This window comes from Ambystoma mexicanum, chromosome 5p (genome assembly GCF_040938575.1).
Source record: "Ambystoma mexicanum isolate Mex_15411 chromosome 5p, UKY_AmexF1_1, whole genome shotgun sequence".
Classification (NCBI taxonomy): Eukaryota; Metazoa; Chordata; class Amphibia; order Caudata; family Ambystomatidae; genus Ambystoma; species Ambystoma mexicanum.
The window spans coordinates 945,406,022-945,420,315 of NC_090930.1; the positions used below are offsets into that span (position 1 = coordinate 945,406,022).

General features: G+C 45.3%; 1 protein-coding gene and 1 long non-coding RNA gene across 3 annotated transcripts in view; one reads left to right on the plus strand and one right to left on the minus strand.

Annotated features, from left to right (window-relative positions):
- ANKRD12 (ankyrin repeat domain 12) overlaps positions 1-14,294 on the minus strand; it is a 1,194,452-nt gene that overhangs the window by 987,050 nt on the left and 193,108 nt on the right. For both annotated transcript variants that reach the window (XM_069613394.1, XM_069613393.1), the window contains exon 2: positions 7,281-7,415. In XM_069613394.1, the coding sequence (XP_069469495.1) occupies positions 7,281-7,367 (87 nt within the window). In that variant the 5' untranslated portion in view covers positions 7,368-7,415. The remainder of the gene's footprint in view (positions 1-7,280; positions 7,416-14,294) is intronic.
- The window catches only part of LOC138481311 (uncharacterized), a 236,480-nt gene that overhangs the window by 60,677 nt on the left and 161,509 nt on the right, over positions 1-14,294 (plus strand). The window lies entirely within an intron of this gene.

Genomic DNA, 14,294 nt, shown 5'->3' on the forward strand with positions numbered 1-14,294 from the left:
CCAAGGGTATCTGGGCGCTTAGGTGAAGATAATGGTTACATGAGGCAAAGATATACATATACAATTACAGATAGTGGATACATGTCATATACAGTTAATACATACAAATTGCAGATTGTAGAGCACGAGGGTACAGGGTAGGTGTGAAACTATACTAATACGGTAAGCGAACAACAGAGATATAGCTAAACAGTAACCAAGTGATGACATGACTTCTGAATTTATTGAATGTTGGGGTGATTTTAATGTCCTGTGGAAGTGTATTCCATAGTTGGGCGGCTAGAACTGGGAAACTCGTTCTGTTGGGTGTCCTGACCCACGTTTGAGCTATCATGCTGCAACATTTGGTGCTGTGGGCTTAGAAAATCCAAGATGGCCAAAAAGCCCACATGTACGCCAGAATAGGAAAACTGTGCAGTACTGGCATGGAAAACATCATGATGGCCAGAACTTCCCAGAAAATGCACAGGGAAATGCATGAAGAATAGGCTGCCACCCATTTTTGTCTAGGTTGTGAGCACAGGAGGGCACTGCCTAAAACCACCATTGGGCTACCCACACAGTAGCCTGAAACCATTGGGAATGGCAATGCTGATTGCCAAAAGCAACTTTAACTGTGGGGAATTCATTTTCTTAAATCCCAAAAATGGTTGCATTACCAGTACTCACCACTATCAGAAAGCCGGCGTTTTAAAACCACCAGACTTTTGTGTAAAACTGAACAAATGAAACAAAACCAGACCAAGGAAAGACTTGCTAAGAGGTGGATACAATGTAAAACTATACTCTGAAATGACTTGAAGGAAGTAATTATTTAATGTGTATGTAAAAATCGTAATAGACTTAAACTGGGGGACAAAAAGTGACATTTAGCTGAAACCTGGCTTAATGAAACTGAATTCTGCCTGACATCTACCCCCACAGGAGTTAAAAAACCTGCTCAGCCACTCTTCCCTTTGCCAAAAGGAGTTGTCACCTCTCTGATTAGATTAGGGGTGGAGCAGCTACAGGGAGTTGAACAAAGGCCTGTCCTGCGCCCAGGCAGATGGTTTATTAGGGTGGTTGTAAATGGCTTCCTTTTGAACAAAGCCCTTCCTTGACTCAGGCAGATGGTTTATAGGGGAGGTCGTAAAGTGGCTTCCTCTTGGCAGAAACGGGGAGGGCAGCCCCTCTGAGGACAGGCTGAGTTTAAAGAAAGTGGATAGACTGGTTTCTCCACCATGTGACCTGGGAAGACACACCCCTGTTGGCCAGAATATGATTTTAAGAAAGATGTATAACTCATGGTGCAGACTTGTCAAAATTATCTAAATGATACCATAATTCTTGTGATTTTTCTGCCCAAATTTTAAGAGGTTTTAGGACCTGGTGGTATGATCTGGGGGTTTGCTAGCGGAAAATAGGGTTTCACTCCAAATGTCTGCATGTTAAAAATCTGACACTTCATCAATTAATGTCCATACTCCTTGCGCACATGTGTGTAAATTTGGGTAAATGTCCGATATTGCAAAACCAGTTAAAAAGTGCAAAATGTTGCCATTTCTGAATGCAAGCCCCCAGGAAGAGCAGAGTTTGAACAGAGTACACCTCATGTGATATGTGATGGGTGCATGTAATTTTAAACAACTGTGTATCTGTGCAATATGTATTTGAATCAAATATAGATTTGTGGGCAAACTGACCAGGGGAGGATCCTCTGACCCATAAAACCTACAGCATCACTCTGACTCACATTTCCTTCCCCCAATCATGGGAGAGGGGAGAATTGGGCCAATGACAAGTAGAAAGGGGCAGGCTTAGCTAGGCCCAGGCACACACCCACTTTCAAAACACATAAAAAGAGACTGCTGGGACAGGTAGAGACATTCAATTCCATTTGCTGCGGAGCATGCTGACCGACGACTTCACATCCAGAGATCCTACACTTAGACTTCCAAGCTAAACAGAGACTACAGAACTTTGAACCAAGAAGGCCCACTGCAAGCAAAAGTATTTGTCAGCAGGCCCAAAAATTATTTGCAGACTATTCACAGCCGGGCTCAGCTGTTGATTCTGGCCTGAAACCCTGCGCCAGAAAGATCCAAAAGCAGTGCTGTACCCAGAGAAAGCAGAGCAGTATCCAGAACCAGAGGCCAGAGATCCAGAGTGACCAGACCGCTGTGAGCAGAACCAGAGAGCTGACCCAGACCACTGTGAAGTGCCAAGACCAGAACCGGAGTCCAGTCCAAAACCTGACCAGATCCGTGGCGAGGCCTATTTCAAAAATATATTGTGAGTACCTAGCAGAACTGTGCAGAACCAATCTCTTAGTTATAATAATCTAATCCAAACTATTTTAATCTAACCAGAACTGCCTCCTAACTGTCACCTGTCATTTGTAAAGCTGCACCACTGTCATTTGTCAATTCTGCAGGCGCATAGCTGTCACCTGTCATTTTTAAAAGCTGTCACCTGTCAATTTGAGTTACTTTAAATTCGAAAAACGACCTTTACAAAATTGTTCATATCTTTGGAACGACTTCCTACACCTTATACTTTCTCCGCAATCACGATTCACGCATTCGCGAATTTTGCCGCGATTTGGCCCGATTTCTTTACTTGTAAAAAGATAGCTGCTTTTGCCTGAACTGCTAAAATTCGTTTGCATCTTAAGAACCATCCCTGAATCATTGCTAAAGTGAGCCTGCACTCATCCCTAGTATCTCTCACTCACCCTGAACCTCCTAAGGGGAATTAAAAACATTTTCAGCATATTCCTCACTTCATTGTCAGCACATATAAAAGCAGTTTGGGCCTGTGTTTCAACTTCTATCCGTAGTCTAAGCTTGCTGGGGTGAACTGAGTTACATTTGATTGCATGTCTGAGAACTGTGTGCTACTCTTCATCTGCTTACATTGCATAAAGGGGGGGTGAATTGTCCAAGAAAGTGATTACATTGTCTTTTGCTGAAATTCTATCAAGTTATTTTCTGTACTGCATTTTCATTCCACATTGCATCTATTTGAAACCATAAAAGTATTGTTGCCATCTTATCCATCCTATACCCACTCATCATTGATTATAAAGAAGTGTGCTAGTGCCAGACTATCCATTATTGATTACTGCTCAGATTAAGTGTGATATTCAATTATTAATTTATTATAAAGTGTGATATATATATATATATATATTGTTTACATTCTCAAATAAACCTTTTAAACTTGCAAAACAGAACTACTTCTTGGCTCAGTGGGGTCAGGGGGATTCTAAGAGAGGGGTGTTATACAGGGGTAGTCATCCAGAACTCATGAACTGGACATAAAGATATATCAATAAGGGTTTCCATTCAGTATCCCAGACTAGGCATTGACTTAGCTGTAGTGTTGAATTGAATCCTCTTACAGTTCTGCCAGCTCTTTTTAGGTTGTAGCTGGGCACCACCAGGTATGAGGTGTTGGTGGATCTTGTAATTCTAGCTGATTGTTTCATAGTGAATTTGTCAGTGAGATAAGGTGGGGCTTGGTGTTTCAGAGCTTTGTAGGTGAGGCAGATGGTTTTTGAGTCCATTTTTTCTTGAATGGAAAGCCATTTGCAGAGCTTTCTGGTAGCCGAAATGTGGCCTCTTCTAGGTATATTTAATGCAGCTCTGAGCACATTATTTTGCATAACCTGTAATTTGTGAATTATGGATTTATTAGCTCCTAAGTATAGGCCGTTGCAGTAGTCCAATTTGGGCTGAATAAGTGCACGGGCTAGTATGATGCAACTACTGGACGAAAGTAATGGTCTGCATGCCCTGACCAGCTTGCCAATGTAGGCGGTGGCAGAGGCAGTCATATTAACCTGCTTGGTTAGATTAATGTTGGCATCGAAGTAGAAACCAAAGGTTTTTACATTAGTGGCTATGGGAATATTATTTCCATCAATAATGATGCTACTATAGTTGGGACTCAATTTCGATAGGTTGTTAGGTGAGCCGACTAGAAGCAGCTCCGTTTTATCATCATTCAGGCATAAGTCATGTGGGGCCATCCATGCCTGAATGATGGTGTAGACTTTGTTGATCCGACAGACATCTGCAACATATGAACCTGATAATGTGAGGAGTATCTGGGTGTCGTCTGCATAATAAGTGTAGGTGACACCCAGACGATCCAGTTTATCAAATAGAGGCTTTGTAAAGATATTGTACAAAGTGAGCGATACGCAGGAGCCTTGTGGGACACCGCAGTTGATGGGGATAGGATCGGCGGCATCTGTGGGTGCGAAAACACGCATGGTTCTGTTTGAGAGGAATGATTGAATCCACATGACTGCAGAGTTGGAAAAGTTGAACGAGATTACTTCTCCTCCAGACTTAGTGGGATCTCGTTGGGCGCAGGACAAAATAAAATACTTGGGCATAGTTCTTACACGCCAACACAGTTCTTTACTACATGAAAATCATGAAAAATATATGACTACATTAAAGGACAAACTAGACGTGTGGACTAGACTCCCCATTTCCACATACAGCAGATTGTCCCTATTAAAAATGGTAGTGGTTCCCGAGCTACTATATTACTTCTCAAATATACCCACTTGGCCGGGCCGTACATTCTTTGATAAATTGAGATCATTGGCAGTTCGGTTCACATGGGCTTCCGGCTCCCTGCGCATGAAATGGGAGGCCATGACTAGACTGTACGAATAGGGTGGGCTGCAGGCTCCCGATTTTCGAATTATATTATGAGGTTGCTCAGGCACAGTATGCTGGACACTGGTACTCCACTCAAGATTGCCCGCGACACATGGCCTTAGAAGAATATAGCGCCTCCCCAGCCAGTACTTGCACAGTTGTCCTGGCAAAATGCCAAGCTGACGATTCCACCTTTGATCCGGTCCGTACGGCCGTAAACGCCTGGTCCAGAATATTGAGAAGACTGGACATCACTGAGCATTATGTTGGGGCAATCCCGCTGTGGAACTGCCCAGGCCTCTCCCCTACTTACGATAAAGCCATACAAAAGGGGTGGGATCCTGAAGACACTGACACTGCATGACCGGTTTCCCGAGGGCACTTGCGTCACGTACACTGATTTTACAGCGAAAACTAGGCTCTAGCTCCATCAAAACATTACAATGCTACAGAATGAGAGCTGCGGTCAAGAGTCTCTGGCCATCGTTTCTGAATGAGCCAGAGGAATGTGAGGTGCTCAGTGTGGTGTTAACAGGCAGTAACCCCAAGGGTCTGGTATCTAGGATATATAAGAAATGTCAGGACACACTGACCCACCCACAGCGGGCCAAGGATAAGTGGGAAACGGACTTGGGTATCCAGTTGGATGACGTGTCGTGGTCCCGTTGTTGTCAATTGACTAAAGTGCCTCTTAATGCCCGACACTGACTCATTCCATTTAAAATACTCAATAGACTGCATTATACTCCTGCAAAAATTCGCCCCTTCCGCGGACAACAGCTGTGTCAAATGCAAATCGACAATAGCCGACACACATCATATGCTCTGGGACTGCACCCGGATTGCCCTATTCTGGCGGGAGGTTGCGGACATCCTACAGGTGTGCACCAGTGTCCCCCCCGTCTTTTCCAAAATACCTTTTTGGGTACATTGGTAAAACTGCAATTAAACTGAGACGCCTATTCAACCGGGGCTGCCCCATGGCCAAAAAATGTATATTGCTCAAATGCAAGGCAGATCGTGCTCCAGATATCGATATGTGGGTCAGAGAAATTACATATGTCAACGAATCCGAGGAGGCCTATATCTCGTTGGTGCCATCAAGCTGCAGACCCAAAGACATTTGGGAGCCTTTCCATAAATATATGCACGAACAAAGAATGGATCAATGATGGACATATGAAATGCAAATGTGAAAGTTGATGCTCATTGTATTATGCATGTCAATGTACCTACCGGATCGATGTATGACTGTTCAAATTGTAACAACCTAAGTCATATGACTCTAAGAAATGTAAACTGCACTATGTTAAAATAACGTTTTATTTTTAAAAAGACAATTTTTTAAACTTACTGTTTCACAGGACTACATTTTCATGGGGAGATTTCCACATAGAACTGAGAGGAGCAGGTAAACCATATGACCAGTATAGTGGCTTGATGGCACTCTACACCAATCGTGCAGACGACTCAGCTGCTACGTTAGGCCTGCGTGACTTCTTGGCGAATGTAGCTGAGGGTATGCATTAATATTGTATAAGCGTTCTGCTCAAGGAGCGCTCATGAGAAAACATGTTAAATCCGGGAGAAACAGATTAGCTGGCGACTATGTTGGCAGGAGTCCCAGTGATAACAATGGGGCAAGCCGCCAGGTACTCACACAGTCTAAGCCTTGTAAGCATTGCAGATTGATATATGAAATGATAGGTTATTTATAACATGCTTAATACCCAGAGGTTTCTAAGCGCGGACCCGGGGATCGAACCTGTGGTTCTCTGTGTCATATTGCTTCCAAGGCGAGCACGTTGCCCCTGAGCTATCCTCCCGAGACAACCTATACGGTGCTACGTTCAGAAGGCATCCTAGAAAGATCCCCAGTCTTCACATTGCCTTGACCATATATCATGTCCGATAAGAGCTATTCACTCACATGTGAAAGCAGGGCAAAAAAAGGTTTACTTAGCTTGCCATTTACCGGAGTCCTTGTAAAAAAGTCCTAGAAAATCCCAAAACTGGCAACCTGTGAAGTGTATTCCTGGGAACTCACATTAGATAGTACTCTAAAAGCGAGCAAGAATGCATAGGGTATTAAGGTCCCAGGCACTCCAAACTACAGTCAGCCTAAGCTGAACAGGGTGCAAAATGCGCACTAGTTACTAGCTAGCGATATTTGACTGTTGGTGAGTAAGTTGCCGTGTGTAGGTATAGAATTGAGGTGACACGTGACTTTTTTATGGCATGCTAGTAGCTTGAAACTTGAATTTTTGCACCCTGAAGCTGAAGACAGCAAGCCATTTTAGTCCTCTACTCCTTAAAGCCAGTAACACGCAGCTTACACAAAGGGATGCAGTAAGGGCCAGTGCAGACAAGAAAAACGTGGCTGCACAAAAAGACACTGAGCAAACAAAATGAAATGGTCTTCATAAGCAGTATCGTGAGCACAAGATACAGTGTTAGGGGACAGGGCCTATGCAGTGAGCAGCTGCACTTCAAATTCTTAGCTTCTTATTAGGTTGAGAAAAACATCCACTGTTTACTGCCCTGCAGATACTGACACTGCAGAACTGGGGTCCCTAGCACACACACTTATTCCCATGCAGTTTCTCATTTGTGGTCTCTTACCTTTCGACCAGTTGGCTTCTCAACCATGTTGCTGTCACTGTCTGACTGTTCACTTGGGATTCCTTTTGTGGATCCAAATCTTGGCATCGTATAGCTATTCAGCTAGCTGGATTCCGACCAGTGGTTTCATTGTGTCTGAAAAAAAGATACACTATACATTAAAAACAGAGGAAATTAATACAGTCATCAATAAACAAATAGCGAATTTGACCGAGTCCTGTAACAATGAATTTGTAAACTATATCAGATTATCATCTTTCTGGGTACACTCAAAGCAAACAAAAGGACTATCAACATGCCTCACCCAGGTGAAAAGGCAATGATCATAATACGACTCTGCAAGTGCCCCTGTCAGCTGCTAGCAACAACCCCTACAGAAACGTTCATGGCTTACTACTAATGCAAGCATATATATATATATATATATATATATATATGGAGACACGTTGGTTTAATCAATCGGATTTCTCCATTACAAAGTATAAACGATAAAATACAAATATTACAATAATTCATAAGACTCGGGCAAAAGTAAAAATCACTGTAAAAGTGGTGCTATAACAAATTCATATACGCTATAAATAGAAGTAAAATCATTGCAATTCAGTATAAAAAAACATTCTGGACGGGTCCTAATGATATTTAACAAGAACAGTGCCTTAATTGTTTTTTCTCCAATTCAATAAAACAAAGATTGAAACATGAATACAAAATATGTAGTGATTTCTTGATATTCCATTGGAATTTAATTGTGTAATTTAGCTTACACAAGGGATGCAGTAAGGGCCAGTGCAGACAAGAAAAACGTGGCTGCACAAAATGACACTGAGCAAACAAAATGGTCTTCATAGGCAGTATCGTGAGCACAAGATACAGTGTTAGAGGACAGGGCCTATGCAGTGAGCACCTGCACTTCAAATTCTTAGCTTCTTATTAGGTTGAGAAAAACATCCACTGTTTACTGCCCTGCAGATACTGACACTGCAGAACTGGGGTCCCTAGCACACACACTTAAGAAGATAGGCGACGAGGAAATTAATTGTAGATTTTTTAACATGGAATACATGCTAGAAACAACTAAGTTTTGGTAACGGAGTGTCCTATGCGCCAACCCAATCAGTAAAATATTTGAAACATGGGCTGTGGCTTGGAGTCATTGTGGACGGAGCGGCTTCTTGGAAGTTTCCGGCTCGAGCCTCGCAATTTGCCTTTACTTTAGTTTACTTTCGTATTTCTACCGCGCAGACCGATTACCCATAGGCTTAAGGGTGCAACAAGTAACAGAACATAGCAAACAGATAAGAGTCCCTATGCTGCACTGTTTTATGGGCACATCAGACTGTGTTTAGCAAAACAGTAGTGTTTTTACTTTCTTTTTGAATTAATTTGCTGCTTGCGTTTCTCTAATCTCACAAGGGAGTTTATTCCAGGCTAGTGGGGCGGCAATGCTGAAGGCTCCTTTGAGGATTTTATTCATTTGCGCGTCATAAGCTGTGCCATGTTGCTGGATCTGAGCTGTCTCTGGTTTTTCTTTTCCATAATACAATCCTGCAAGTAATCAGGCATTTTGCCCAATGTACATTTGTGAGTAATCACCATCAACCGGAAGGTGATTCTTGCCTTAACAGGTAGCCAGCGTAGATTAGGTCTGGCCTCTGATTCGTGATCCCTCCATTTCAATGTTTCAATCACTCTTACTGCGCTATTTTGAATAACCTGAAGGTGTTGGATTTCATATTGTGCAATACTGCTTAGTAGGCTACAGCAGTAGTCTATTTTCAAGCCTATGATGGCTCGAGCGATCGTCTCTGCATTATCTTGGGTGATAAATGGGCGTAGGCATGTAAGTAATTTTATATAGTATGATGATGCCGACACCAAGCTACTGACTTGAGCTTTCATATTTAGATTTTTGTCCAGTGTTATTCCTAGTGTTTTTACTTTACTCAGGATGTCCAACTTGTGGTTTGCTATAGTAAAGCTACTAAACAAAGGACCAATTTTCTGCTTCGAGCCGACTAACATCGTTTTGTTTTTCCATTGTTTAATGCCAGATAATTTTGAACCCTCCACTTCTGTATAACATCATAGATGCTGTTGATAGCTGTCTCGTCATCTCTATTTTGTTCCAGAATTTCGAAGAAATGAACCATGAATATATTATAGAGAAAAGGCGAGACACATGCCCCCTGTGGTACGCCAAATGTTAAGGTAACTGATTTAGCTTCCGCTTCCCCACTTGCCACTCTGCATTGTCTCCCGCTCAGGAATGATATCATCCACTGAGTCGCCTGATCTGAGAAACCGGCAACGTCCTTCAACCTGGTGGCCAATATATCGTGGTTCACCAGGTCGAACGCTGCGGAAAGATCTAGAATCATGAGCAGTGATATAGGCCCACTATCCATTCTTTCTAGCAGCTTGGACTTTAGGTCCTGCAGGGCCGTTTCAGTCCTGTGACCCTGCCTGAACCCTGACTGAGATGTATTGAAAATAGGGTGATTATTAATATGATGCGAGATCTGGTCATAGGCCACCTTATCCAGGATTTTGAGGAGGAAGAGCGTGTTTGTGATCGGTCTGTAGTTGGTTGGGGTTGCGGGGCAAAGATTTGGCTTTTTTAGCAATGGTGCGACCCATGCTTGTTTAAGACCGGAGGGGACAAGATGTTCTTCAAATGAGGCATTGACAAATTTTCTAAGTGCAGATATTAGGATGTTAGGACATTCCTTAATAATCATGGTCGTGCAAGGGTCTCCCTTGCAACTGGTGGGTTCCAGTTTTCTAATAACATTGCCTAGCTCCTCATATATAGGAGTAAAATGAAATTGCCATTGTGGTTCTGATGTAGTGGGAGGCTGGGCCTGCTCCGAGCACATCTGAATGTTTAGGGATTCTTTTTTTGCCTCTTTATCTTGTTTAATATTAGCAAGTTTACTGAACATTGCTTCTTGGATTGCGGTGCACCAATCCTCGATTTTATTTTATCAGTGGTTCTTTATTGGGGCCTATAGGAGTTTCCTGTTCTCTGAGAATTTTTAAGATTTCTTTCGTATCTGACGTGGACTTTACGATTCTGTTGTTATTGGTTTCTTTTTTTTGCTAATAAGATTACTGTCTTGAGAGTCTTTGTAACGTGTAAGGTCCAATGGCTTCTGGCTTTTTCTTCAGGAATAGAAAGTCTTTATTTTTTCCATTTTGATATTTTTGATTTCTGGCAAGAACCACTTGTTGTCTTTATGTCCTTCTTGGCAGAACTTCCTCGACTGGGGCTAATGACTCTGATATGTTATGAAAAGTGTTAATAAACGATTGAGTCATCCCATTTAGTGTCTTTGTGTTAAAAATATTAGATGACAGGGTTGTCACCCAAGGTTTGAGTACTTCCCGTGTTAAATTCTTGTGATTTCTGGACAGCTTAGAAACCCTGGCCTTATCGATTCTCTTAGAGAATAATTTGTTAGTAATGTTAAAATGGATGCAAAAATGGTCTGACCAGGGGCATGGTGAAATTACCATTGGTGAGACCATGGGCCTCATTACAAGTTAGCCGGTCCGGAATCCGTTGTTTCCGTAAAGGCGGTGATACTGTTTCCATGACCGCAAGCATGCAGAAATAAGGTGCGATTACGGCTTGAAAGTCATGCGCACCAGACCATTGCGGAAACGGTGTCACTGCCATTACGCTAACACCCACAGAGAAGGATGCACTGTGCAACATGACAGCGGTACATCTGTATCCATCCCCGTGGTCCCGGATACGGAAATACCAGTCCCGGAAACACTGTGATCGCGAAAAAAACGGAAAGAGAGCGGCAGCCATTACTTAAACCACAATCCACTGCCATCCTCAGCAACCCCTGGACCTACACCTACAGTGACTTGATCCAGAGAAGCAAGAAGATGACATCCCGTATACCAGCCACACAGCAGCGGAAACCCTACTTCAGCGAGGCAGAACTAACAGGGCTGGTTGGGCACATTGTTGGCAATGCGCCACTGCTCTTCAGCCCCAATCAGAGGCGCAGCACACAGCAGCGGCGAAAGGAAATTTGGGCAGCTGCTGCAAAGAAGTGCACAGCAGTCGGCGTGACAGTGCGCACTGTCAAAAACTGCCACAAGCGCTGAGACGACCTGCGCCTACGTGTACGCAACCTCATGGCAGCACCAGCACAGCACCAACACAGGAGGAGGACCTGCTTAAACCCTGAAGCTGCAGACCTGGGAGGAGAGGTAATGCACCTCGAGGGGATCGAGGGAGTAGGCGGAGCGAAGGTCGGAGCCGGCACACCTGCCGAGGCTGATAAGTACACAGAGTGCAAAACCATGAGTGCGAATGATGGAATTCCCCCCTGCCCACCGCCAGGGACTAGAGGCACACAACACATCCAATTGACGCCCCCGCCACCCAACCATGGCCTAGAGGCACACAACACATCCACCAGTGACCCACACCTGCCCCCCAGCCAGGGCCTAGAGGCACACAACAGGTCCACCAATGACCCACCCAGCCAAGGTCTAGAGGCACACAACACATCCACCAATGACCCACGCCCCCCCCTCAGCCCCATCCAGGGCCTAGAGGCACAACACATCCACCAATGACCCACACCCCGCCCCCCCCTCCCAGCCAGGGCCTAGAGGCACACAACACATCCACCAATGGCCCACACCCCCAGCTAGGGCCTAGAGGCACACAGCACATCCACCAATGACCACAGCACACGCAACACAGCCATGTGACAACACCACCAGGACAGGCAGACGATGTGCAACTGTGTGCAAGCCCTGATCCACACACCTGAGTGCATCACCCATCAAATGTGTGTACATACAAGTGGACCGAGTATGAGGAGTGCGTTGCATGTGATAGCCCCTTTCACATCCTGTCACACAACTAACAGCATGCTCTACATTGCCCCACAGGCACATCATCCACAGTGACTCGGCACAACATCCAGCAACAAGGGTGACTGCACATGGCCGTTGTACACAGACATCCAGGGATGCCACTGCCTCCACCTCTGGCACACAACCACCTGCCACGCCCATGGTGGCTACGGACACCTCCATCCCCGCTGCACCCAGTGCAGCACTTGGCAAACGAGGACACACCTGCTGCCACTTCTGTCGCACCCATCAGTGTGCAACCACCTCAAAGCGACAATGACACAGCTTGCGTCGACAGTGCGCCGGGGGAACAGGACAATGTGGATGAAGGGGCAACATCACTCCTGACCAGGTGCCCATATTCAGCCCCATGGGGCCCCACAGTCCATTCCGCTCCCCTACACCTTCACTCATGGAATTCAGCGCCCACCTCCTGCGCATTGAGGAGCATCAGGCAAGCCTAATGCAGCTTGTGGAGCAACAACTCCACGAGGCGAGGCTGCAACGAGAGGAGGCCAGACTCCAACGCGAGGAGCCTAGACTCGAACGGGAGAACAGTGCCACCTCAGTGCCCCAACTATCACGTGCAATTGCACAACCAACATGGTCCATTCACGGAGTGTCAGGGAGGGCAATAACATTATGTCAAATAACGCTGAGACAATGCTTGTTGCCCAACAGGCATTCCTAGGTAATGTGCCACCTGCGAACTCGGCAGTGCCATCTGCCAGCAGCACACCCTCCAGTTTGGTGGCCAGTAGTCCCTGGAGGAGGTCTTCACGCCTGTCAGGACCATCTGGAAAGGACATGTACGGCCACAAGCATGGACGGAAATAGACAGTGCATTGTTGAACTGTCGTCCGAACTGTTGTGATGGGCTCGTGGTTGGTGGGTGGGTACTTTGGGGAGATGGGGGTGGTCCTTAGTGGGGTAAGTCTGTTGGGGCCTGGTTACGTTCGGGAGGTGAGGGGGCACGTGTGTACTTGATTACTATCCAATTCCCGTCACCTCTGTTTACTTGTAAATACACTGTTGTGAAGAAGCAAATGACGAGTGGACACTCTTGATTTCTTGTGTCTACAATCCATTTAATGTTGTGCAACCACATGAAGTGCTGAATGTGCATGAGACGTGAATAAAAAATAATTGTGTAGGAGTGCTGCACGTGCATGTTGTCCATCAATGGAACCCTGGGCTGGCAGTGCACCCATCCCATCACCATCTTCGTCATCTTCATCATCATCATCATCATCATCATCATCATCATCTTCAGCCTCGATGTCTGGGGGCAGTGGAATGTTCCTCCGTATGCACAGATTGTGCAGCATCACACATGCTATTACTATTTTCCCTGTCTTCACCGGGCTGTACAGCAATGAGCCACCAGATCGGTTCAGGCAGCGGACCCTAGCCTTCAGTAGTCCAAAGGCACGGTCTATCATGCCACGTGTGCGTATATGTGCCCTGTTGTAGGCCTCCTCATGCCTGTTCCTTGGCCTTCAAATGGGCGTCATCAGCCATGGCATGGCTGCATATCCAGCATCACCTGCATGGGAGTGTAAGCAAGGGCACATGTTAGTGTTCGTGGTATTACTGTCGGATTCAGATGCAGTACAAGGATGCCCCGTTTAGTAATCCGTTGTGCGATTCATCTGTACAGCACACTAGGATCACATTACCATGCAGGGGTTAGTGATGGTAACATTCGTGGATTGATACTGGGCAACGATATGTTGCACACATGTCAATGCCCATGGGTTCAGATGTGGTGGGTGACTATGACATTGTGATGTGATGGCCAGACCTGCATCAGGCTGACACAGGTCACTGCACAGATGTGAGCAATGCACACTGCCCGGAGAGGGACTTGGCTCCTCATGTCAACATTGCATGTAGTGCCAAAACATGGCTAGGGTCTGCATGGAGGTGGGCAGGGCATGTACTTGCACGCTGTGGCAATTTAATATTGTGCGCGTTGAACTGTGTGGAATCTGGTGCTTGTCCATCACATTGAGCAGGGGTCATGCATTGGCAGTTGTACTCACCCCAATGCCTGGGACACTGTGGCCCTTCAATACTCCCCCCATACACAGGGGTCATGCAATGGCAGTTGTACTCGCCCCA